The 27,871-nt window shown below is 43.3% G+C and overlaps 1 protein-coding gene across 2 annotated transcripts; it reads right to left on the reverse strand.

Moving 5' to 3' along the window:
• Positions 1 to 484: 484 nt before the first annotated feature.
• On the reverse strand, positions 485 to 27,446 carry zbtb47b (zinc finger and BTB domain containing 47b). Of its 2 annotated transcripts, XM_080489083.1 has the most exons (7): positions 27,121 to 27,258; positions 7,326 to 8,699; positions 6,732 to 6,879; positions 5,981 to 6,096; positions 4,830 to 4,974; positions 3,140 to 3,562; positions 485 to 2,412 (listed from the first exon to the last, which is right to left on the reverse strand). In XM_080489083.1, the coding sequence occupies exons 1-7, from the start codon at positions 27,121 to 27,123 to the stop codon at positions 2,399 to 2,401; spliced, it is 2,223 nt and encodes a 740-aa protein (XP_080345209.1). In that variant the 5' UTR covers positions 27,124 to 27,258; the 3' UTR covers positions 485 to 2,398. The 2 variants fall into 2 exon arrangements, with proteins under 2 accessions (XP_080345209.1, XP_080345208.1); XM_080489082.1 differs by lacking the exon at positions 485 to 2,412 and having other exon boundaries at positions 2,973 to 3,562; positions 27,121 to 27,446.
• Positions 27,447 to 27,871: the final 425 nt, after the last annotated feature.

The following is a 27,871-nucleotide window of genomic DNA, read 5'->3' on the forward strand; positions in this document are numbered from 1 at the left end:
AACAAGCGCCTCTAGAAAAGTCACCGTCAAGCAACCTCAGTAATTAGTGCAAATTCAAAAAAAATTCCACATTTGTTTATAATTAATCAAAATTAATTGAAAAATAGTCCAGATAGTTGCACAAAGTGGCTGTGACACTGTGTCACACGTGGTACATTGTGGTGGAAATGTATTGTTTTTCCCATCACAAAGCAACAAATTATGACGTCAAAGCCACTGCGTTGAGAGCAACAAATAAAGTTATGTTGTGTTGGCTTTACAGAAAATGTGGCATAAGTGTTCATTCGCTACAATTTGGTAGTTAAGAGAAATAAATTCATACTATATTAGAAACGAAGCATTTTTGACAACTTGCTACGTCATTTTGAGAGACGTGAAGCTTCGGGAAGTTGATCTTTTTCTCACTTCCCACAATTTCTTTATAAAGAGAGAGAAAAAAAAAACACAGTGATGTACACATTTACTTTTTTTTTTTTTTTTTTTTAAACAAAGTTGGCTGCATAATCAGGGCATTTTCTCTTTTTCTACTCCAATAGCATGAAAAGCCACCTGCTCACAGTGTGCAGTGTACCAGTTTACCACAAGAGAGCAATAGTCCTCAACAATCACTTAGAAAAGACCAGATCGTATCTCAGAAAGTATCATTTTGAATTGTGCAATACGTTTTGCTGTAAATATGCACTATATTCCGTCTATTGTAGTCTTGTATCTATTGGCAGAAATGCAGTTATGCCCAAACACCCATTGTATGGTCTTGAATAATGATAATGATGAAGTTCACTTTGACTTTGAAAGGTTGGCAATCACCATCCCAGCTCGCTCCAAATGTTTCAGCTGTAGCTCATTTCCGAGCCTGCTCAATAAGGCTAAATGGGATTCAATCACAATCCAAATAGAATTCAATTAAAGTACATTTCCACAGCGCGAGACTTTTCATTTAAAGGGCAGCCTGAAACTGTACCCTGTACAAAAGCAGCAAGACAAATAGAAACAAGAACAAAATAAAACAACATCATGTGTTTGACACACGATAAAGGAAACAATAAAAAGTAAATGTACCGTTATTAAATACCTTCTAACTTGGCTTTAACCGTTTAACCATGGCAGTTTAGGGAACACGTCTATCTGGGGTGAGCTCAGACATATGATTACACGAAGGTGCTTAAATATGTTTGTTAAATAAAACAATTAACAGCTTATCACATTTACAAAAAGCATAACCACAAATTCCAACTTTCCATAGTACCAGCCAAGACACATGTGGGGGCACATTCAACCGACTCTCCAAATGTAAACATGAGGAATCAACCACGAGGAAGAAACACGTCCTTACAGTATTTACAGGTTAATGCTATGCGACTAAGTAGGCTATCTATAGATAAAGTGAGCAGGAGCGCATTGGATAGTGCACAGAGACTTGTTTTTAAATCGATTGGAGGATCAGCAAAGGATTCATATTCGCCACGAGCTTGAGGAGACTGACATCACCCTAAGAGCTGTATCGATTTCATACGTTGAATGAGAAGAATTTGCATGAGAGTCAAACTACGTCCTTCAGACATATTTACTAACGGGGCTTTGATTATGAGACGTCAACGGTGCATTATTCTACACAGCTCTTATTTGAATTAGCTGGTACAGGCCACTTTTTTGATTTAAAATTCACTTTTTCAAACGTGATGTAACTGTAAGAAGCCTGTCGTGAGAAAAGTAATCACCGTCAGTGCTTGTTAGCAAATTTCAATGTTAGAATACACTCCTGGGACCCCGAGGGGTAAATTAGCATTCAATTTCTTCACTATTTTGTGATCTTATTAAGATTCTGGCATCACCATTCCCGCAAGCACACACTTACAAACCCTTTACATCTTCTTTAAAATACAATAATAAGCAGTAAGTGCAGTAGCTCAAGGGAAGTCAATGGATTGGGTCCTGGGAGGATAAAATACATCATTTCACAATATTTTGTTACATCTTACCAGGATGAATTGTTTATCTGATTAAGTAAGTTCTTGGGAACATTTCTCTCATCTCACTCATGACAATCTGCAAAGAAATGACACAAATTGGGTTCGGTTGGTAAACAAGCTGCGAATGACATCAATGACTTTAGATCTGTAGCCTACTCTTATACTGCAGGCCCGAGTATATTAGGTTTCACTAACAAGTCATTAAAAAAAAAGAAGAAAAAAAAAAGTGCTGTATCTTCTCAAAGCCAGATCCGCAGGAGAGGAGCGCACTTGCTTAATGTAAGCAAAAATGAGGGTCAGCGAGTACAGATCGTCTCCTGACTTGGGGAAGCTCAGAAACATCAAACTAGCTGAACGTCGATCTGAGGACGCCAAGTTCTGGTCTCTTGCGTCGCACACGCACCACGGACAACCACACACTCCACGCGTCAAGACTCCTCCTCTGTAACATAACGTGCCACGAATTACACATTATCACAATTATAAAAATGGAGACAGTTAGGAGTACATTTTCAATACCACTGTAGTTAAATGTAAGGTGCAGGATCGATTATAAATGCTCTATAACATTACCTAACTATAGCAGGTGAGCTAACAGGATTTGGTTATTGGCAACGCCATGTACATGTATATGCTCACAGACAAATCAGCATTTGGTTATTGCTGGGTCACACCAGAACCACTCGCTACATCTTGGCAGAGAAGGGAAAAAAAAATGTAAAAATCTTTTTTTTCTCATCATATTGTGGCTCCCACTCGACTGAAAACGAGTGAGGATTCCTCCCATTTTGCAAAAGATGCTACAATCAATGAATTGTAGGGCTCTGTAGGGACGTGTGGTGAAACCCTCAAATGAAACCAGCTGTGAAATCCATGAGTAGAAGAGTGATGACAGCACGTCCTACTGGACTCTGAGGTTATCTATTGTATTTAACAGAGTAAAAAATTACCTATTTCTTTTATTGTAGGTGCATGTGTGTGTGTTTTTTTTTTTTTTTTTTTCCTTTATGAGGCCTTTACACTGTCTCTCCTGTTGTAAATGCCACTGAGGTGCATCACTTTCCCACTGCAGGAGTCCTCGCAAAAGCGCAAAGGAAAAAAAGTAAAACAAGAGAGACAAAGTGCTTTCAATGCTACACAGATCTGTTAGTTGTTGGAGTTCATCCTACCAGCAGAGAACAGGGGGGGCGGCGGGGGTAAATGGGGGGTGGGCGGCAGCCCCCCCATGGAGTGCAACAGTGGGAGAGACAGCTGGGTGCCGTGGAGAGGGTGGGGGCTAGAGGCAGCAGCGGGTGTGGTCACAGACGTGGCAGGGAGCGCCGTCCCCAGGTGGACCTGCGAGGAGGAGTCCATAGCCGGCGAGGCCAGGGGCCGGTCCAGGCCCAGGGGGTCGCTGCCGTCGGGCACCATGGGGTTGCTGACGCGGAAGCACTTCTCCCTGTGGGCCTTCAGCATGTTGGAGAAGCGGAAGCGCTGGCCGCACACCTCGCAGGGGTACGGCTTCTCTCCAGTGTGGGTGCGGCGGTGGCGCTTCATGTTGGGCCGGCTGGTGAAGCTCTTCCCACAGATCTCACAGATGTACGGCTTCTCTCCTGCAGGAAGGGGAGCGCAGAGAGCTGAGAAGCCGGGTTGTCAGGAGGGAACACGTCAGCGCAGAGGAACAAAACATCTCTATCATTTGTGCTGGCAGTGAACAGTTCTGCCACAATGCCCTGACCACTTGTTGTACGACTTTGGCAAAAGTTCATGTGAAACATGGGAAAGACAAAGAGGAGAGTTACTGACAAAAAGAAAAATGGCTGCATTGTGGTGTGGAGTTGGCATGTTCTCCCTGTGTATGTATGTCTCTGTGTGTGTGTGTGTGTGTGTGTGTGTGTGTGTGTATGCTTTAGGAGTTATCCAGCAACTCCGTGCTCACACTCATGTAATCTCCCTTCATAATAATAAAAGTACTATATTCTACAACGCGTTATCAAACTTAAGATCAGGCAAGAAAAACCCAGGTGACTGTGAGTAAAGGCAGAGTACACCCATCTCTGGTCGCCTGTCCATCACAGTACAAACACAGAGAAAGATGAACTCACAATCACTGTGACCAAAAACCTTAGAGAGAAGTCACCACTACACCACTGTACAGCCTTTTATTCCATCTGTTTACAACAGTTGAGAAGTATCAGTAGACAGCGAGACTAAAATTGAACGACAACAAGAAAACAGTCAAACTAAAGGTTCATTTATGTCATTTTCTGTTGGTGCTCTGGTGTGTTGTTTAACTTCATTGCAAATTAAAAATTTAAATCACAAGTGCTCCCTTGTCCCACAACAAGAAGAATGCTCATGCCAATCAGACTTTTATTATTTGTTTTATTGTCATAAATAAAAATGACAACATATGAAACAAGTGTATTTCCTATAAATTGGGGTGAAATGGTTTGCTTGTAACAGACATACACAGTCATCACCAAACTGGTCTGCAGCTCTGCTCTTCTCTGCTGAGAGTTTTACTATCTTTCAGCACTCCGTTTGGATTTATGGAGTTTTTTTTTTATTTTTTATTTCACCCTGAATGCCTGCCATCAGGGTTTCTTCCAGGTACAGAGAGGCCGTGTGCTTTGGTAGAAAGTCCGCCTTTATAATACCTTCTGGGCGACAAATCGCCGACAAATAAAATTAGTGATGAACAAAGTAAAGATTTAAGAAGCCAGATATTTCCCTCGGAATGGTGTTGAATAAAGTATTAAACTAAGAAGTGGTTGGACTGGACGGGATAACACTTAATGCATAACATGCCATCGGTTGCTGATTAAGCATCAACCCAAACTGTATAATTCAGTAAAGTTGCAGCAGAAAGAGCCTCACCAGTGTGTGTTTTCATGTGTTCATCGAAGTACTGCTTCATGTTGAAGTCCTTGCCGCACCACTGGCACATGAACTGCTTGTGTCCGATGTGGATGCTCATGTGGGAGCGCAGCTGGTATTTGTACTGGAACCGTTCACTGCAGTTCTGAAACAGTAAACAGTGAACACCTTTACCCAAAGTCTTCACAAAACTCAGAGCATAAATGCAACTAATTGGTCTCATATTAAAGGAAACGGGAGACTGATTCATAAAGGGCATTTAAATAAAAATTTTTGCAACTCAACCTACAAATCCAAGTTCCTCATTTATGTAGAACTATTTACAAGAGAGAAAAAAAAATCTGGCTTTCTACTGGTATGACATTTATTGCTGAGGCACATTGTTGGAAGACAAATTCCCTTACTTTTTATGTGTAGTTTATAAACAGATCTCTTGAGAATACAAGTTGTAATAATGAAATACTATGTACTACAAGGTCACGCCTGCCCTTTATTTACAACTGTTCTATGGAGTTCAACAGTAAACGATTACATGCTGTACATTATTTAACTTAATTATGGAAGTAATTTAAATTTATGAAGGTCAGGCTGCAGTTTAAAACTTTAAATGACTAAAAAACACACAAAAAAACCAGAAAACGTCAGCCTGACATTTTGGAAAACAAACTTTCATGCCAGCCGTTAAAGGAGGTGCCAAGCCTGATTGAAGACTAAACAATTAATGTCAAATTCATCAAATAGTCCCAGATCACACAGATGTGGCAAAAACTGAAGCCACATTCAAAAAGGAGAAGAGAGGCGACTTGTTTCAAGGGTGGCGTGGAGGGAGAATGAAGAGAGAAACACTAATAGACCAATCAATATTCACAGTTTAAGTGCCCTAATGGGGTTCTCTCAGTATAAAGATAGCCAGATGATTAGTTCAGGATCATTTTTCTTTAGTCTGTTTGGATAAACACATCTGGACCTCCTGACCTTAACAATATTTCACCAGAGGCGGCCAAGAAAAACAACAACAATCATCCACCGAATACCAACATTTCCAAACATAGATAGCTTGGAATGTTTTTTTTGAATATATCTGAAGTTTCAGGGTGAAACGCCTCATGCGAGCGAAGTGGGAAGCATCAGTGCATAAAAGGAGCTCAAACCTCACACTTGAAGGGTTTTTCTCCCGAGTGCTGAAGAGAGTGAACCTTCAGAGACATGCTGCGCTTGAACGACTTCCCACAAGTCTCACAGGTGAACGGCATGTCCTTCGTATGGGCTAGACACGCACACACACACACACACACACACACACACAGACACACACACACACACACACACACACACACACACACACACACACACACACACACACACACACACACACACACACACACACACACACACACACACACACACACACACACACACACACACACACACACACACACACACACACACACACACACACACACACACACAGTACAAGGTTAGTTAGAGCGGTTCAGTATTGAGCCAGTCTTGAGCAGGATGACAAACAAGCACATTGCTTGACTAAAATAGTCCTTGAGGAACAACACCATGGTGCTCCTTCATTGGCTCATTACAACACTAAGGGCAATTGATCTGTCTCATCTACTAAATAAGTAATTTCCTCTTAATGTTCCACATTGAACCGTCAGATCTGTGCTATAGTAGGAAGGAAAAATGGGGCACATATCTTTTCATTAAAAGCAGAAACATTGAATGCATGGTGACGTGAGGTAAGTCCGCATAAGAAACAATCTTTCTCCAAAAAGGGAGAAAGGAAAGCTACACCCAAAACAAAGGCTGCACAACAATCGAGGAGGAAACTTAAAACAACACAGGGGAACAAAGTGACCAATCACGACAGTTGATTCTGCCACTACTCACCGACCATGTGCTTCCTGACATGAGCCATGGTGTAAAACTTCTTCTCACAGATTTCACACGAGAACTTCTTCTCGGCGTAGCCGTGGACGATCTTGTTGTGCTCGTGTAGCGACCACAGCTTCTTGAAGGCCTTGCCACATGTCACACACTAGAGTAAAACAAGATAGATGAATGTACAGCATCATCTTTACCAGGATAATTTGGTACCGACTGTCTGAAAGTCTTTATGAATTCAATCCAGGTGTGTGTGTGCATTTATAAAAACTCTTGAGCCTGCATTCTAGCAAAAAGGCAATTAGAGTCACTAGATTAAAGCAGCAAATGATCTTCAAAAGCACAGCAGGAGTCCAGCTGCAGAGAGCAGAGGGGGTAATAGAGGAGGTGGTGGGACACATCAGAACTGATTATTACTGACTGCCAGACGACTGAGTTACTGACTCAGGCTGGTTTAAATGATTGCAACTGTAAATAAACCAATTTAGAACTCAATGTTTAATACACGGTTACACCTGATGTATTTCACATATTCACACACAATGTGACCGAATTCATACCGACTTCTGTACAGCTGATGTAGGACGGTGGTGGTTGTACCTGGATGCTTTTCTCACAGTCGGTCTGTTGGTGCAGCAGCAGCTCGCTCTCCAGCAGGAAGCGTTTCCCGCAGTTGTTGCAGATCTGCATGCGGTTGTGGGTGACGTTCATGTGTTTCTCCAGGTACCAGCGGTTGTTGAAGATGCGAGGGCATTTCTTACATGGGAAATGTTGCTTCTCCTCAAGCCTCACCTTCTGGCCCAAGCCCTCTGCGTCCAGCGTCCTCTTCCCGCCCTGCCGCTGGTTGGCCAGCGTCGCCTCTGTCAGTGTCTGCCGCAGGGAGGCCGTGGTGGCCACCATGGTCAAGGCTCGGGGGCCCCGGCGAGGTCGAGCCATCAAATCTGGCGGCTCCAAGCCTGGAATGTTTAGGGTGTTCTCCTCCTCCTCTTCATCCTCCTCCTCGTCCTCATCTTCACTGCTTTGATCCATCATCTCCCCCCTCTTCAGGTCTTCATCGTCCTCTTCTCCAACTGCATCATCGTTCTCCACCTCGTTCTCCTCATCGTCCTCCGAGTCTTGAGCATTGTCATGGCGACGCCCAAACATGGCGGCACTCTCTGCGGCGGCGGCGGCCAATTTACCTTCCGATCCCTTTGACACGTTAAGTGTCTGGTTGTTGAGGTTGACTTCCACGATGATCTGGTCTCTGTTGAAGGAGGCGTGGCCGTCCGCTGTTTTCGACTCCTCTCCGTTGCCCTCCACCTTACACAAAGTAGATACACCTGTGCTGGCTCCGCCTCCCGAGCCCTCCTCCTTCTGATAGTACTGCTTCGTCTGAGCGGCCTCCTCCACTCTGACAGAGAACGGGCTGCTGCCTTCTCTCGTATAGACAGTGCCGAGCTCCGACTCTTGTTTGATCTCCCGGTAAAGCTGGCTGGGGGGCATCGACCCAGCAGCTGGGTCGCTGCTGCAGAGCCCCTCCTGATTGGCCATATCTGTGCAGGTGGCTCTCAGCGAGTGACTGCTGATAAGGTCACGACAAGAGGCTGCGATGTCGCTCATCTGAAGCAGGGTAGCGGCGTTGAGGACGTCACGGACCGTGCGGCTGCTCACCAGCAGTTTGGAGGTGTAAATGAAGTTGAGAATCTGCTGCAGGCCCTGGGAGGTCAGAGCGTCCAGCGACAGGTCCACCTGCCGCAGCTGTTTGCTTTGGGCAAAGAGAGAGTGGAAGAAGGGGCTGTAGGCGGCCAGCACGCCCTTGTGGGCCGGGAAGGTGCTGTGCTGACGTACCAGAACAATGTCGACGTCACACAGGTCAGGCTGGAAGAGGCGCTGCTCGTTCAGCCTGTCCATCAAACAGGTGAAGTGCAGGGCCACATCCTCCACCAGACAGAACTCAGCAGAGGGGAAATCTGTGGTCTTCTCCACTATGAGCTGGAAGACGCCGTGATGGACAGAGGGAGACAAAAAGAAATGGGTTTAGGTCAAGCTTGTCACACTGCAATTCATTTCAAAGTGAAAGATTATTAGGTTTCAGCCCATCACAGTTTTAAACAATGAGGGGTTTTAGATTATACTCAGCAAAGTGGCTTCGAGTGCAGTGGAAGTCATTGTGCAAGTATGTCTGTGTTCATTGTCAATACTATTTAAGCAAATCACATATATGCTGATGATTAAAAACAGATTCATCTGAAGCTGCAGTTGTGTTTGTTTCCTTCAGGTTCCTCTCAGTTTATTAAACAACCTGCAGCAGGATATTTATGTGCATAGGGCAGTTAAGGGACACTGGATTGCCCATTTTGTTATTTCCTCATAAAACATCACCCACGTGGAGAGCAGGGTCAGCCACATTGTGTACTCCTCGTCACTTCACACAGGTGAGCTGTCACACAGTCACAGTCGCTCACTATCCTGGGTTTCATTGCAGCCGTCCCTTTCACACATTTGTACTCTGCAGTGAAGCCGTCTTGTCTGCTGTGCAGCAAAGCTGCTCCCATAACAACAATGCAAAAAAGTATAAGAGCACTCTGGGTTTTCTTTAAGAGAAATGAGAGATGACGCCGAGTTCTTTGACACGACGCTGCCTCCGTGCCAGTCATTAATGACGAGTTTACTCATGCAATCTTTTGCATACTACTCTGGACTCCTATTACCTGCTGGGAAAAAGAGCTGAAATAAACTTTATTTGCCTTGGGAAATACATTTGTAAAATTAGGTTCCTTAATTCTTTAGTTCAAAGCTTATTTTTGACCTTGAAACAGAGACTGAGAATTTCATCATACTGCATGATCTTAACCAGACGGCGGCGTCGTGGCGGCGTTGATTTATGCCAACAAGGTTGAGAAGTCTTTTAAGTGCACAGGGCTTCTCCAACTAAATATGCTAAGTTTTGCTGATTGAATTGAATTAAAGATAATCAGGCTTGCACGGTGCTCAGTGACACGACGAAACCCTGACGGGTCTGTCTAATTTAGGGTGCCTCAATGGGGACTCGTGTTTTCATAAAACCTCCTTTGAACCGTCATTTTCTCTCTTCAGGAGGGGGGGGTGGGGGGGGATCAATATGCAGCTCCTCACCCACACAACGCAGAATCGATTACTTAATGGGATCGTTTCAAACTCAAGGTGAGGCTGTTTCTGAAGAAGGATCAGAAAAGCAGCTACAGGTCATTTGGATCTTATGGCATGGTTTTTGTGTCCTTTGTGTCTGTTTTCTTGCCGTGCAGTGCGTATTTGCATAAAGGCCAATCCAGGGAAGGACAGTGAAGACGATCTTTAAATGTTGTCCTTATAATAATTGGCCAACGTTATTGTTGCATGAGTTCCACTTAATATAACATCAAACTAGCTCATAATTTACCAAATACAGACTCGATAAGTTATCGTTTTTACATGTCCATTAGCTTTAATCTGCAGACATTCTTTTTAAAGTAAGAGTATCAATAATGCAAAAAAAAAAAGTTGCTCTGCACAAAGTCATGGTCTCCATGCAAGCTGCATGACACAAGTCGGTGTACAAAATCAAAAGGTGTAACACCCAGCGCTCTGTGCAAGGTCTTCAACTTCCCAAGGTGGGCTTATTTTAGCACAGGAAGGGCAGGGTTTCGATCCAGACGGGATGTGAGCGGGGACAGAGGAGCAAACAGAGCACACCAACACGCATATGTGATGTGCAATCATGCACAAAGAACACAAATGCACACACAAACGCGCACGCTGGTGCGCCTGCACGCAACAAACACAAACACACTGTCTGGTCTGGCTTCAAACACTGGCTGGTCTGTGCATTGGTATTCAATGCCATTTCTCCCCTATTAGCCATCTCTCTCTGCACACCCACCCACTACACTGTCCCTGAGGAATGACGAATTATGCACACGAAAAAACACGTCCGGAGAAATAATTAGGAAAACCATGCTGAATAAATACTAACTAACCCTACAAACAATTAGAGGAAATTACAATTCCGGGCATCTTCTGAGGGTAGAATAGTGCTGATAAAAGCTTTGTGTTGGCTGAAATGTTAGTAGAGATGATATGAAGCACAATTATATCCCCACTTCTTGTGTTTTCTAAGTATGTAAAGTTGTGTGAACATAACCCCCCACTTAACAAAGCAAACGGGTAAAAAGATTATATTAATAATTGAAATTGTTTTCACAATAGCAGCTTGAGTGTTTATGTAGTGAGCAGCAGGCTGCTACAGGACGTGAGTCACACTACAACATTTCTTAATTGTGCTTTAAATTTAAAGAAATATGAGTACTTTGTCTTCCTCTGCATGATTTTTCATTGTTCGGGCAGGAAAATGGATTTGCATTTGGGTCCTAACCTTGAAAATCTGTTCTGTTTGAAGAATTCAATTATGGAGTGTTAGATTTATTCATAGTTTTGAGCTGCTAAATTGGACTCCGAGGTAGAGGAGTGGAGATCGGGTTATCTCTCTCCCGGTGCAAGGCTACAGACATTGCCCAAGGGCAAAACGCAGCAGCCTTAATCAGATCAAGTATAAGTTGCACACTGGAAGTTATGCTCCTTTAGCGATAACGATCTGTTCGTCTTCTGGGATTCAAATAGGACAAAGCAGTCAAAGATTAAATTCTTCAGGATTTGAATCAACACATTCCAAACATCCATAGAAGAAACCAACAGTGCAAAAAGTTCTGATGTTTTTTACAGCATGAATGATTATTATTCATGCTGTATTTGTTATTAATGAATCGTTCTTTGTATCAATTTGCTTCTCGAGTTGACATTTTTTTTTTGTTTTCATTATTTACTGTATTCTCTCACTTTTTAGTTTTTAGCATACCTATGGCATTTCTCTGCTTTGTGATAGTGTTGGCAAACAACTGCAAAAGTGCTTTGGTTCAGATTTTTCTACCTGTTCAGGATTGCCATGTCTGGCTCATCATTAACGGGGACGGAAATCTGCTCCCAGGGATTTAAACCTTGTGATTTCAAATACGAAATAATGATGTTTGCCATATGCGCTTATGAAAGAGGACCCCAAATGAGTTCCCAAATGATTTCACTGCTGTCTGTACGAGCACGTCCGCTGTATGGATGTTAGATATGTTGCCTTAATAATAAAATTGTGCAGCGGGCCATTTTTGAGCACAAAGAATATTGATGCCATTCATATAAGAGCTCAATAACTCCCCTGCCCGTCCAGTTTTTGCTCATTTGCTGTTTCTCAACATGTTACTACAAACATATTTTAAACACTTTTTGATTTATAATAGCATAAAGGCTACTGCTACAAGCTTACGGTGCACAATGACAATAAACTTTCTCCTTCTTGTGGAGTCAATGGCTGATTAAATGTTATAGCCACACAAACTGTACCAACTTAGTGGATCCCTTCGCAAGAAAATTCAAACACAGATGCTCTAAACAAATGAGCAAAGGCTTTAAATCACTGAATAACTCCATTGTCTCCCAGGAGACAGATGCCTCATGACTCTTTATGCAGCTGCCGCGATGTTGCACTATGCATCACAGACAAAGCCATCTTGTCACGTTTCATCATACTGTAGCAAACAAATTGAGTGAGTACTTTGGATTGAAAGACTAATCTGACTCCGCCGATCTCGGGCTGTCGTTACCTCCCCTCCCCTCCCTTCTTTCCTTGCAAATGTCAGGGGGAGAGCTTGTTTGCCGTCATTAGAGGGAGCGCCACCTTTAACCAGCCTCTCAGTCAGATGTCTCCCGATACATTATTCATATGTGGCCTGACCTGTGACAAACACACTGTGGGGGGATTACTTACTGACGCACCCAACAAGAGGTGTCATTTCAACCAGCTTCAATCAAAGCCCCGCGCTGCTTTTACGCACAGCTCATTTCATCACGCTCCAAACACAACTGTGTGTGGGATCTTTGTATTGTATAGTTCTCAGTGGGCCAGTTTCACAAGGCGACTCTCAAGGTTGATGCATTTTAGTCTCATGAAAACAGTACTCACTTTTGCTGCAGAACACTTATATGCCCTTTGTGTAATTTAGACAAAAGGAGAGTCATTGTTATAGCTCAGCGCTTCATTGCAAACCGTAGGATTTAAGGAAATGATGACTATAAAATCCTCTTTGCACTGTGTTGTGATTAAAACGACACTATTAGGCTGAATGGAACAGGTGGAATCTTTTAACATTGAAAGGTCAAAACTACGAATTTTATCTGATTATGTTTGAAGTGGTGACGTTTTTAGCCATACCAGCAGTGAGACTCAGTAACTAGTTTCTCTGTGTATCACTGGTTCAGGTCGCATCATTTATAATTAAATTTGGTGCACACAAGTTTTCAAAGCGTGAACCCTATTGGCTTTAATAGACCATTGAATTGACGTCTGTGACCAGCAGGTCAAAGCATCGACTTCCTGGACAGTTTGGCACAAAACCGTAAGACGTTTACATTTACAGCATCATTTTCAGTCTTAACTTTCATTTTGCCCAACAACTGAGAACCATATACCAAAAAAACCAATATTAGTCTCAGTTATACCTCAGGCAAATATCAGCATTTTAATAGCATTATTTAGCAATAAAAAATGCTAAATATCTTGTTTTTTCTTACTCATTAGCTCAAAGGACTGGCTTGCCTCAACACTGTTCCACAAATCTCATGCCTGTGGACCATTAGTCTTGTTTTACTGTGTTTTCAATTCAAAACATTATACTAATTGGCCTGATGGAGCCTCTGTAATTAAATGTCAAACTCTGAAAGGCAACAGTTCATTCGAATACAAATCCAGCTTTTGTCTCGTGGCTCTAATGGGGTGCTGCATCAGAATAAAATATGTAGTGTGCGTCTGTTGTCACATTTCCCCAAATTTGGAAGGATGGTGCATTTTAAGAAGACAACCAGGCATCTAAAAAAACAAAAACAAAAAAAAAACAACGTGACGGCAATGCTTTAATTACAATTCAAAGTTTCAAACTTTGAAATCACTTCACCACAAATCCTGAGGCTGTGATGGATGTGGCAATGTCGGTGGTTTAGTTCGAACTTTAGACCCTGAAGTTCTGAAGTACATATCAAGTGTGCTGTTAGTGTGTCGGACGCCCCCCTCCAAAAAAAAGTTGAATTGTCACCCTTCTCACCCAAGTCAGGGCCGATGGTTTTTCTCTTGGCAGGGCTTCGACTCCTGGATCTGAGCCAGACAGAGCCGAGTCTGAGGATGAAACCCCTCCATCTATTTTGACTTTCACTGGTGAGAATGCCCTTTCTCTCTCACACCTTTTCACTAGATGGTCCGTGCAGATTTACTACTCCATAAAGCCTCCGTCACTGTGCCGCTCAGCCGCAGACTGGATGTGCTGTGACCTCTGTGGTGCTGACATTTCAAAAGTTCCCCTGTTTATTCACTGTAATGTAATCAACGCTTATCCGTAAAAAATATTATTCTCCTGTAGGGGAGGCACTTGCAAATCTCTACTAATATCCAGTGCAAACCTCAGCACTGTAATCTTCTGAAGAATATTGTGCAATCTTGGAAATCTAATTGAGTCACTATTTTGCACACGTCTGAATTTATGAGCAGAGAACATAACAACTACCATGGCTGCCTTGTTTGTTTGCTGACCGGTAAACAGACTGAGCCATTAGCAGGGGCCAATGTCAGAGCACAGCACAGAGTCCTGGACGCATCAATAGTGCGAGGGAGGGCAGGTTGTATTCAGGCAGGAGGGAGTCCCAGGGGGAAAACACTGCAGGGGGTTAAAGCTTTCTCTCTGTTCGCCTACAGAATGCCAGACTGAACTCAGTGTCCTCTTACATCACCTCCTTCATCTTTTTAAACCACCACGTCAGACTCAAGCTGTGTGTTACGGGCAAGTTTACCACCGGTGAGCATTGAACACCTCCTTGAATATCTAGACTACACACGGAAAGGAGGGAGGATTACTAGCTTGTTGTAACAATACTTCTTGAAATGAAATCGCGTATGCGGGCTGTGACACTGAAACATTTGCCAAATCTTCTTTGAAAATGCCAAACAGCTTTTATGTGCTGTTGACTCTTGTGTTGGCTTACAAGATCAACAGATGCTGAACAAATGCTGGTGAAAAAAACGGGACGTGATCCCACAGCAGTATGTGATCAGACTGCGGACCACCGCGATGAAGGGGCCTCGCCGAAGTGTCTGTGGTTGGTTCTTCCACATGTTTCTGAGGCTCCTGTTTGTCAAATGAACCGTTGAATTGCCAAGATCCTCTGTTTATTCAGACTTCAATCATCCAATACACCCAAAAAGAATAGACAGCAGAGAAAAGCTGTGTGGCTGACAAGATTTTGGGAAACTGTTCATAGGCGCAACACTTAAAAAGGGGAAAATAAACCGGTACAACAAAAATCTACTCCAAACACAAAATTCCCTGCTTTCCGTGTGGAGTTGGAGTCATATCATCAGAGTAAGACTGGATTAAAGTTAAGTCAACTAAATTTGCATGTTCCCCGAAGTGTTTTCCAGGTGTGGGAGGAGGACCACTTGAGCAATATGATGTTCCTCCTAAACGTCTCTAAGTCATTTTTGGTTGAATGTAGTCAGAACTGTTACACATTTGGTCTTGCATGGAAACTTATTTCATTTGTCTATAAAACTGCACACTAGAATACTGGTTAATGCTTATGCTTCATGGCCTTATGCGTGGGTTTTCTCTGCATACTCTGGTTCCTTCGCACAGTTCGTGAGGTTAACTGATCAAACTGAATTGCCTGTAGATGCGAGTGTTGTTGATTGTCTCAGTGTTTGAACTGGAGACGTTTTTTTGCTGCGTGGTGAGCACCAAAATGTAAAAATGTGTGTTTTAATACAATAATTGAAATGTTTAACCCTCTTCTTCTCTATATCATAATTTATTGTCAAAAATGAAAAAGAAAAATGAATCACGATGGGAAAAGACCCTCACCCGCCACTCCTAAATGAATGTAGAAGAAACCCTGCTGTTTCTGACAGAGTTTTATTGAAAGCACTTTTGTTAAATGTTAGTTCTCCGTTTAATGTTAACCCTTCCTGCTCCGGTCTCCAGACCGTGGTCGGAAGACGCAAGGGAGACTTCTACTGCGGGCCGAAGCTGTCCTCAGCTTCAGGGTTAACTCCCTCGCCTCACAACCGGTAGACAGCAGGACAAGGAACTCAGTTTCTGAGATGAACGCTTGTTGCATTTATTGGCCACTTACTTTTATGTACAGCTTCTTGCTAGATCAGCGCAGCATATGCACGCTCGCTCGCTCATGCACACTGGTCAAGCGAGTTTTATAACATCTGTGGAAAAAAATAAACGTGTGTATTGGCCTAAGTACTCGGTATCGGTGAGTTCTAAAATGCTAATACTCATACACTACTCATTTTGGAAAACAAAAGTAGTATCTGTGCATCCCTAGTTTTGTTTGTGGCTTCTCTGTAAGATTCTGCAGCAGCCTTTAGTGTAAGCCATCAAAAATGTCAAACTCCCTTGGGATCCTGACTAATCACTGCAAAGCAAAGCAGGTCTGATATTAGTGACCTGGCACTCTGAGCAGATTTGTTTGCAAGGTTTCTGAGGGATAAAGCCTGTTTTTTTTTTTTTTTTCTTTGCTGTGTGCATGGATTGTGTGGTCGGGGGGTGTGGCTGAGCGAAGCTGCAGGGGAGAGTTTGTGGAAGCGGCTCAGAGAAGACGATAGAGAGAGGTAACTCCACACACTGGGGTCTCATCAGGGATTAATTATCTCGCTCCTCTCTCACACAGTAGCGGGCTGGGATCACTCTCGAGGGTATGAGCGGCCTGAAAAGGCATCAGACTGTATAGAGGAGAATAAATAAATGGTTAAACGTGTGCTGACTGCGTGCTTCTGTGCTGGAGCAAGAGTCTCATTTACAGATTGGTTTTAAATAATTTCTTCAAATTACAGTGTTTTTAATATGAATGCAGACTTGTGAACTAAGCTTGAACTTTCATGAACCCCAAGGTATTTTACGGATGCGAAATGTCAAATTGAACCAAAAATGCAGTATGGAGACTGCGCGTCTGAAAATGTGTTGTGGATTTTTGTAAAATTGTCAATGTTCATAACTTGGGTGTGAAACTTATTTTAGTTTACACACAGCTGAGTGACTGGAGAAAAAGGCCTTGCCATGTGTGAATGATGACCTCTTAAAATTGTTTTAGTGCAAATAATATGAGAATATTCAGAAAATTTATAAAACTTAAAAAATAAAAAGCTAAAATAATCAAAAAATAAATAAATACATTTTTTACAGACATGTCTGCATATATTGCAGGTAAAGGGTGTTTTGGGGGAAAAAAAGCTAGAAATGTATTTTATACTATTTTTTATTGTGAAATGTGTTTGTTCGGTTTTGAGTTTTACAACAACCTTCAGCAACAAATTACAATCAGAAATGTTTGGCTATAAGTGGAATATGGAATCTTCTCTGCCACAGACTAATATTGGCTAATGCCTGTCACTTCACAAAAGATGGTCTTCATGGTTGCTTTTTGTCAGGCATTGCTGCCATTTGTTATCTCAGTTCAATGTTCACTGGCCTTATGTTTCCCACCAAATCTCCTCTTTGGAACCCAACTCAAGCCAACTCCACCTGACATCTACAGACCTTTGGAAATGCTCATTTAATTTAAAAATTTAAACAACTGCCACTGCCCACATGCAAAATGAAGTGTCTTCACCTGGACACGATTGACTTTACATGTGCACACAAACACAATAAAAACAATCCCACGGGCTCATGGCCCTTTGCCACTCACTGCAGTGATGGGTGGGTGGTCAGGGAGTGCGATGTGCCACTTCAGCCCACACTAAAGAGCACACTCAGCAGCTCTCTTCACTGTGTGGCCTCCTGCTGAGGGGCCCTGCACGGGGCTCGACGTGACTGACACCCGGAGGAAAGAGAGTGGGCACCGTGTCAGGCCTCATCTCATTCACTGGCATAGAGATGGTAGGAGAGCAGTGGCCACACACACACACACACACACACACACACACACACACACACACACACACACACACACACACACACACACACACACACACACACACACACACACACACACACACACACACACACACACACACACACACACACACACACACACACACACACACCCCTGAGTCATCATCAGTGCTGTCAAGAGAGCAGAGCATGACACGCCTGAATACAAACTCTCTATCAAGAGATCGCCCAGTCTCCGCAGTGAGTTTGGTCTCAGGGAAACAGTGGTTTTTACTTGGTGGGAAATGGATCAGCTCGCGCGCAAACACAACCGGGCAGAATGGGACAAGGGCATGTCATTTCTGGCAGAGTCCAATCAGACCGCCATTAAAAAGTCATCAGGGTAATGAGTGACACTGTGTCCTCTGTGTGCTCAGCAGACCAGTCCCCGCTGCTGACGCCAGACGATACGTTCAGTCCCAGAGATGCTCAGACAGAAATTCTGTTTCTGAGTGAAAAACGTGGCATGGCTTAATCCTCTGGTGTTATCTGGACTAGGATACAGGCTGGGCAGAACTGGCAGGGATGGAAGGTAGTCTGCCAAGCTGTTTTCCTGCTTTCTGTGTTTTTGTTTCATCAAGAATAGATTACTTAATCAGCCTACCAGGCATAGATTAAGCTGTCCAAAGGCACAGGGGGACTGCTTGGCCAGAGCTTCTATATACTGTAATTAACTGTCATTACTTTTTGTTGGAAGGGCAAACCTAACAACTGCAAAGAAAGACTGAAAACAACATCAAAAGGACCTATATGTCCACAAAAGAGAAAACTATCACTGGGAAAAATAACATAAAAAAGACAATATGAAGCGATGTAACACAACCACACTGATGCACAAAACTACCTCAATATAACACAACAATAAAGACAGAAAATGACAGCAGAGAGATGCAAAATGACCACAAAGGGAAACAGAATCACAAAGACGGCTAAGTCCACAACAATTAAAATCAACCACTAAGAGACAAAAAGAAAACAGGTATTAGAGTACAACTGCAAAGACACAAATCCACAACTCATAAAACACAACGTGATGACAAAGAGGATAAAACAGATCGCAAACAGAAGCGCAGCAACCGAAAAGAGACAGTTTTAAAAAGAGACAACACAAACGCACCCACAACACAATAACAGAGACAAGGAATGACCACAGACAGTGAAGAGAAGTATGTCCATCACCACAATTGAATGTTAATGTATACACACAACAACAACAACAACAACAAGGAGACATAAAATGACCTCAAAGACACAATAAAATATGGCGCAGACTTAAATCAATCACTAATCAACTACAAAGACAGACAGAACTGACTTTAAGTCTCTGGTGTATTTGTTTGTGGTGGGAGGTTTTTACATGTCTGCACCCAGGGGCTTGTTGTCTCGTAATCCATCCATGCGTCTAATAGAAGATATCTTCACTGTCTGCAGTGCGCTCTCCCTCCTTTCCTCTATAAATCCAATCAGCACAAAGACCCAGCACTGACCTTGAGGTAGACAAATATACAGTAGCAGATGTACGGGCACATACACACACACACACAAACACATACACACGCACACGCGCCTACATCCTTGCATACACACCTTTCTCACATTCTCACATTTGCACCCATGTGCTGGATATAAAGAAATGTGGCATACGTGACGACACTGTTGATGTGCAGAGATGAACAGAAACACCTAAATGAAAATGGACTCGCATTACCCCGTTATCAAACATGATGCTTGGATGGGCCAGATTGGTAATGGCACCAGTGACAGGGTCTAGCTTTTAACAGGCCCCGTGGTGGTCATTACAGCGTTATGATAAAAAATGTTAATAAAAATCAATGTCCAATGACTAAAAAGGGAGCCACAGCGACGGGTGGCAGCACATTCACCGCTGAGGTCACACACAGCATGGTCACGTGCACAGCCGCATTAAAGAGTTTAATACTCGCCGGGAAGGCACTGTTTATCAGATAATAATGGTATTAGGGCTGACACTTACACCTTGTGATTTCACTCTATGAGATTATATAATCCAGTAAACTAGCAGTGCATGTGATGCAGATTGGCAGAAAATCTTAAATCATCAGAACTCGAACAGCTGCAGTTCCATTTGTCATTTATAAGAAAGCATAACCATTCCAGGCAGGCTTAGTTAAAGATTTATTTATTTCACCATAATGTTACCTTGAGATCAAGATCTGTACTGCAAAGGAGGCCAACCTATGTGGCAGACATTACAAATTCATGAGGTAAAAAAAAAACATTCAAAACTTATATAACTGAGGGTAACTGAATTGATGATAGTTATTATTCTCATTTTTCATAATGTTTTGACCAATATTGGCTTAATGGAGTTCATATAAATACATTTTTTAAATGTAATTCCTGTACATTTGCATCATAAAGGAAATCTTGTCCTCTTCCCAACACTTATTATTACTTTAGCTAGTCAAACTTTGTGCAATAACGAAAAAGAATGAGCCAATCCCTTTTAGTTGTCTCTTGCAAAGCCCATTTGGTCTGAAAATGTATTTTGGAAATAAAAAAACAAGCAACTTTGAACACAGAAAGCATTGCCTTGCATTTGTCTATACTGAATAAATCGCTCAAACATTTACAGAGTAGGTTAAAAAAAACAAAAACATGTAAACCCTGAGGCTAATGTCATCTTACGAGAGCTAATTGGAGTGGGGAGTCAGCCAACTTGGAGTTCAATCAATGAAACAAGACTGGAGGAGTGAGCTGGAGTTAACACACCGACGGTCTGGGTATTCTCACTGACGTGAATCATATCTGACAATGATAGAGACCTCAGAGGACCTACAATCAGGAATGGTTGGTTTGCATAAAGCTGGAATAGATCGCACAGTAATCTCACGGCGCTGAGGTATTGATCTGTCCACAGACGAAATGTCCACAAATTGATTTGATTCAGATCTGGGTCTAAACTCCCGCATGGCTGAGAAAAGAAACTGCAAATTCCTCGAAAGGCATAGGAAAGAAAAAAAAAAAAGATGAGGGTCAAAGCTAAATGATTTGAATATGAATCATTGACTGAAGCCGCTTCACATTGTCTGTTCACGGGTTAATAAGAAATCACTCGGAAGACATTGTGTCCATGACAGGACAACACAGACCAGGCGCTAATCTCCAGAACCAATAAAAAAAGGCATTGTGGGAAAATGTTCTGTGACCTGATGAAAGTAAACTGAGCGAGCATCAAGATGTTTGGACTGGTAAGTTGATGAAAGCAAAATTACAGACGTTACCTGACGTACAATAATGTCTACTGAACTCTGAAGGACTCATTTCAGTTTCCATGATACATTTTGTGAGGCTGCTGCTGCTAGAAATAGTTTCAGCAGGTTGCTTACCTTTTTTTTCCCGGTATCAAACAACTTGTACAATACCAAATATTAAGCCCAACCTTGAGGCACAGCTCCGCACAGGCCAAATTACACAATTCATGTAGGGTGGTGAACTTCTGGTGATGATCTAAAAAGTCATTTAAAGAGCTAAAATGGATTTTCTTTGCAGAGTCGTGACAGCTTTTTGTGGTCCGGATGTATTTGCTGGATGTCTACCAGGCCCAGCCAAGCAGGCACAATACCTCTGCTTTTCCAGATTAGCGTCATGAGAACGAAGCCCGTCAGCAACTTGAATGGATGTTTATGTTATTCTGTTAAGCACATTGTGAAAGTACACCGAGAAGTAGATGATGATACAATCGCATTTTATGGCCAATTCAAAAGAAAGGAAACAAGGTCGTTCCAGAAAGGTCTCCATATTTTTCATGTGTGTGTCAGAGCAATGTTTGAATCATGGGCAAAAATAATCTGACATTTAATCAATATTTATAATAGTTGCCAGTTGCAGCCCTGGCTCTAACGAATAATCCACAAAGCGAAAGAAGAAAAACTCAAACGAACCCTTTGAGCTGAACGGCCTAATCACCAGAGAACTCAATGAGTTTTCAGGTGAAATGTACAGCAAGAGCATTTCAGAGGCGAATCCTGAATTACTTTACAGTTTGCTGCTGCTGGTTATTCGGTTTTCCTTTTTTCACCACTTTAGCTAATTATTTTATTCCCTTCGGCCCATTAAAACATTTAACTTTTTTAACCACGGCATTCACTGCTGGCTGCAATTAATAAAGACAATATTATCAGCATTAGTGCTGCTCTAATCCTAGACATCCAATCTCCCCTCTACACTCTAGGCTTTCCTCTGTCCTAATCTAGCAGTTCGGACTTGCCCCAGCATCGCCCTGGTGGAGCTCCACCAGCCTCCACCATTAGATTTAAATACATTTTCATCTATATGTTAATGCAACCACAGGTGACAAGCCAATCTACAACTGATACGCGTTTACCCGAGCATGAAATTGGGGTGCACAAACAAAAATAAGGATGAGAACACAGCATGAGCAGCATCTTGGAGGCATACAGTACATTAAAATTTGACAGCGTGAGTGGGATTGCCTCAGCTTGCATGATTTGCAAAGTCCTTTTTAGCAGGTTGTGCAATGAACAAACCGGACGACGGTATGTTTTATCAGTCTGCTGAGGCTGAGAACCGCGTGTGCGTGTGCGTGTGCGTGTGCGTGTGCGTGTGTGTGTGTGTGTGTCAATCAGGGGTGATGCTCAAAGAAGACATCAACTGCCAGTTGTGTGGAGTTGCGATGACGAGCGGGTTGGATAATCAAGGAAGCTGCCCTCAGGCGACGGAGGGAGAAGTTGGGTGAGAGGTGGTGAGAGGCGGCGTTGAGGTTAGAGCGTCCGTACTGAAGCTCTGCCAGGAAGTTTCTGGGCCAGTGAGCTGGGAGAGGAAGCGCTGAGTCAGGAAGCCCGGCCAAGAGTGAGGCCCGTGGTGCTGGCATCTCCTCCTCGCATACACGTTACAATGCTTCACACACCACCGCCCCACTACAGTCATAACACACTGTTCCCCAGCCAGCACTGCACACACATGCACAACGTGAGCGCGCACACGCACACCTGCCGTGCGGGCATTCACCAGTCAGCACACCAAATACCTGTGGCACTCAAACGTGTGACGGTTTCTACGTACAAAGATATTTTGTTTTAAATCGAACAGAAATTCAAGCTGAAGAGACAAAACTCTAAATGTGTCCACATGAACACGAACGATGAGAGATGCAACCCTTTGAAGTGATTTAGTGAAGACAGCACGTAACTGCGATGTGCAGCGGCGAGCAGGTGCAGACATACCTGAGGGCTATTACACGGGGCGAGACTGTGATGTCTTCATTATCCCTTTTATAGTATGACACAAAGAGAGAAGATGCTATACAAGAGCTCCTTATCAGAGGAATCTGTCTTTGTGAGTACGTGTGTGTGTGTGTGTGTGTGTGTGTGTGTGTGTGTGTGTGTGTGTGTGTGTGTGTGTGTGTGTGTGTGTGTGTGTGTGTGTGTGTGTGTGTGTGTGATGAGAAGGTCAGAGAGGACAGAGGGGAAAAAGGTAGAGGAGGGGCATCAGTTTTCTATATCCACAACCAATCAGTGGGCAGCAGGGAGTCGGTGAATGTGAGCTTAAAGGAATAGTTCAACAGTTTCACACGTCTGCTTTTTTGCATTTAAGGTGGAGATTTGTAAAAAAAATGTCATATCTGGTTAGCCTTGTTTTAGCCACAGATATTCTAATCAGGGAGCAACAATATAAGCCAGCAGCATCTCAGCAAACTGCAGTTTCACAGGGGGCTCGGCGAGAAACTGCTGATGGTAGAAAGTGATAACCTCCACCTGGTGCTTCAATGCTGCCAACACACTGTCCACTGGGTGGCACTTTGCAAGAGTTGACAAAGAAACATGTCATGCTCTAGTTGACCAAAATTTATTCACACATAGAGGAATAGCCACACCACTCGTGTTTTTTGCTGGACTTTCGCTGGTTTCCCCTCAGAGACCAAAAACATGTGTTGGAGACAAACAGGACTAAAGTGGTTGTAAGTGTGTCCCACTTGGACTGTTTACGCTGCCTTGGCCCATAGTTGGCTGCAGCGTCCCTCAACTCTGCGTTGGATCGCGGTATAGGACATTGACTGACTTAAAGCATAAACCTTTCAAAGCTCTTATACACAATATATCCAAATCCGCATCTGTTCACCCCACTATTGTAAAATATAATGTGATTAAATATGACTGGAAATAAACAAACATTGAGACGAGACGGGAAAGATTGTGGAAGTTACCAAATACAACCATTTGTCCAATAAAGGGTTAATGGAGCACTATGTGATATCTGTGCTTTGTTGGACATTGGGTGGCAGTGCTCAGCCACTAAAGCAACAGTCTTTCCTTCACTTTGTCAGAGTCTTGGCTCTTTTTGTCTTGGTTGGGTTACAACCTTAGGTAAACAGTGTGTACCTGATTATAATATACTATACCAGTGTAAGACCAGCAGCCACTGTGTTAAGTAACAGAGAGAATAAAAGCTAAGTAACTGTTTTTATCAGTTGCAGGATTCTGTTTATAATGAATCATTTTTGTGCCATTTCTTTTGGTAACATGGAAAACTGTAACACAGATAAGCAGCTAAAACTGGATAATGATGTCACTGCTGTATAAACCCTAACATTAATCTGCGCCTATGACTGAACGTCAAACAAATATTTGTGATGACTATCAGATCCCTACTTTTCTATTTGGCAAGTATCTGAAAACAGCATGAAAACTCATTCCCATCTGTTTTAAAGCTGCTCCTAAGTCTCTCTCTCTCTCTCTCTCTCTCTCTCTCTCTCTCTCTCTCTCTCTCTCTCTCTCTCTCTCTCTCTCTCTCTCTCTCTCTCTCTCTCTCTCTCTCTCTCTCTCTCTCTCTCTCTCTCTCTCTCTCTCTCTCTCTCTCTCTCTCTCTCTCTCTCTCTCTCTCTCTCTCTCTCTCTCTCTCTCTCTCCTGAATTCGGCTAAAAGCTATAAGAACACTTTAGATGCCCCCCCCACCCCGCCACCTCCTTTTTTTTTTTTTGAAAGAAAAAAAGAAAAACCTCTGTTAATATCTTCAAATGCCTGACAATGAAAGGCTAATAGAAATCCTCATATCAAGCATTATGAAAAGAAAAAGCTGTTTGGCCTCTCTGATAATGGAGTTCAAAGTCATTTTTAAAAATAAGTGCCATAGGGTTAAATCTGAGAGACTGTTTTCCCAAGATACAACACCACCGATGCAAGCGGGGACTGTGGAGAGAAACAATAAAAAAAAATAAAAAATCTGGATTTATTCAGAGAGTAAAAACAACCTGAACTCGCTTCAATCGGGCCAGCTCCATTTGAAGCAACAAGAAGAAAAGAAACCTTACATAAGCCCGGGGAGTTTGACCTTGCTGTCTGCGCTGCCTTGTCCACTGTTCTTAATCTCAGGGGCATAAATTAGCAGCACCTACAGTACGGCTGGAGTTTCCAGGGAGAGCGGCCTCCTACCGGGGGCCGAGGATGTCTGCTGGAGTTTGTTGCCGGGTCTCGGGAATGGCTCCACTTGTCACAAACACTAAAGACAAGTTTCCTCGCTCAGCACCCAGAGACAGAGAAGCCTCAAAGTCAAGGGTGGGCAGGAATGCCCTGAATAGGCAGTTACGTAAAACTCACAGCACCCTGAGAGGATGGAGAAGGAGCTACTCAGGACCTCACAATGCTGACCGACACTAAAAATCTATAAGACCCCCCCCCCCTCCACACAAAAAAAGAAAAAGAGAACAATGCAATATAGGACTGCCCATCTGTGTTCATCTCTATTTATCTGTTGTGAAGTTGTGCTTAGTTGGTATAGCTTTCAAAACAGTTTGTCTTTATCATTAGATCTCAGGTCATTTTGGGATATTTTAGATTTGGGAACAATTAGTTGTGGTCTTTGGTGCTCATTGTCACTCGCTGTACAGCAAGTCCTCTTTGTGTCTCCTGGAAAACATTTCAGTAGCTTTCTGTTCATCCGTGTCCATTTCTACTCACGGAGTCGATTTGAAGTCATTTCTTATAAGCTGTCCTCCTTTTGAATCATTGTGTGATCATCACACAGACTTTCCGACATGAAAACGTCAACAGCGTCTTTTCACACAGACTCTGACCTCGTGACCCTTTGCTCCCCGAGCCTTTGGTGCTCAGTAATCCATCCATGAAAAAGAGAGTTTATGAGATATAACATGAAGCAATTGATTAAAAACAAAATTAGCTGGGACTAATCCTCTTCAGATGTCAACAGTGTAATTGCAGAAATTATCTGGGGCATGCTTACCACAGCAAGTCAAACGAGGCACTACGACTGACTGAGCGGAGACGAGGAACAAATAGAGGGAAAAAAGACATTAAAAAAAAAAACAGCAATAACCAGCCTTCCTCTGCCTCTTTTTGCTCCCACCAGAAGCCACCCAGCGAGCACCAGGGCGAACCCTGCTGACCTGACCCAGATATTAACCCAAGCCTCCAGATGTGAACCAGCGCTGGGATTACTCCACCACTGCATCAGGCTCCACATGCTTTCCTAATGAGGCATCCTAAAATGACCCTGGAGACAGAGCGGACGGTCGGCCTCACTATCCGCCTCTGCTCCCAGAACTCCGTCTCCCTGTCACACTCATCCTCATATCCGCTTAACGTGGAGGGAATCAAAAGGCTGGAGGATCCTGGCAGAACAGAGCAGAACTGTACATGCTGACAGGGGATATTACTCAGGAAAATGAATCAGACGATTTCCTAAAGCCACTGACCTCATGAGATGGGAGTATAAAATGCAATGATTGTCAAAATAGCATTTAAAGAAAAGTCTGCATGCTGTTTTGCAATGATGATCGAGGTTTATTTGTGCTTCAGCCCAGGGAAAGTTATGACAGGAGGAGAGACGTCTCGTCCTCTGCTGAACTGACCCTCTAATGCTCTCGTGAATGTCAAAGAGCCTCAAACTCTGTCCTGCACCGGCTGATCTGCAGACACAAGGAAAACAAACGGAGGGGAGGCAGTTCAGTTTCCCTCCTCATCCCGTCTTCATTTGCACCAGTCACGACCTGAGCGTGTTTTGTGCAGAAGCCGTCCTGATATGAAAGAATTTAACTCTTTCTCCGCATCAATGTCGCTATTGTAGCCATTGCATTCTCCCAGGCAGCTTCAATTTCCAACTTGTGCCATGTCGGCAAGTTGCAAACTTCACCCGCAAATCACACAGAGCGACGAACACACACACACACACACACACACACACACACACATGACAGCCGGGCGGCACTGAAGCACAATGACGCACAAGTGTGGCAAGTTTGATCGGCCTGCTAAGTAGCTCAAATTTGCAAGAGATCAAGAAGGGACATGGAAAAAAATAAATAAAAAAATAAAAAATAAACAAAAATGCAGCGCTGCCCTGTAGCCTACCATTTTGATCCGGCGCTTCGAGGCTCTAAGGAGTCCCAGAATAACTCCTTTCGCACCAGTTTCCCCTCCGCCATGAAAATGACCGTTGGATTGTCACATTTCTTCAGTTTTTGCCTTATCCTCAGTCTTTTCCCCCCCCGTGCTGCTGTAGCATTCAGACAGACAAAAATGCAGAGGCTGCTTTTGCAGGAGGAATTGGTGATTGGAGCTCAGGGATCATATGGGCTTTTTGTCAGACGCTTTTAAAGGGACACGGTACTGTTTTAACGCGGAGTTGCGAGACAGGCGCATTTTCTTCTTCGCGCTGTACGTGCATGTTTTGGAGCAGGCCGGGGAAGACGCGCGCGCGCACACACACACACACATAAGGCCATATGGCGCAAACCCCGGTGCGCTCCTGCAACTGCGTGACGTCACAGGCGCGCACACAGATGCGGAGGTCAGGAGGTTCGTTGATTTCCCACATTGCACAAGTCACTGGAACTTCATTCACACGAATTATTAGACGCACTTACTGGGAATGAGATCCACGTATCAGCACTTTCATGACTTGCTCAACTGGGACAGAAGTTTTACTTTGATTTTAGAATATAACCAGTAAAACAATTGAAATTGAAGTCAGAAGTGCAGTTTGTTCTCACTCCACCCTGCATAAGGACCTGGTGTCACAACCAAAACTACCTGTCCTCCCAGGAGGTGGTTTACAGACATGCAGTCTATAGTAGGCTGCAGCGAAGTGTGCTGACGATTC

This window comes from Lipophrys pholis (genome assembly GCF_963383615.2).
Source record: "Lipophrys pholis genome assembly, chromosome: 20".
Taxonomy (NCBI): Eukaryota; Metazoa; Chordata; class Actinopteri; order Blenniiformes; family Blenniidae; genus Lipophrys; species Lipophrys pholis.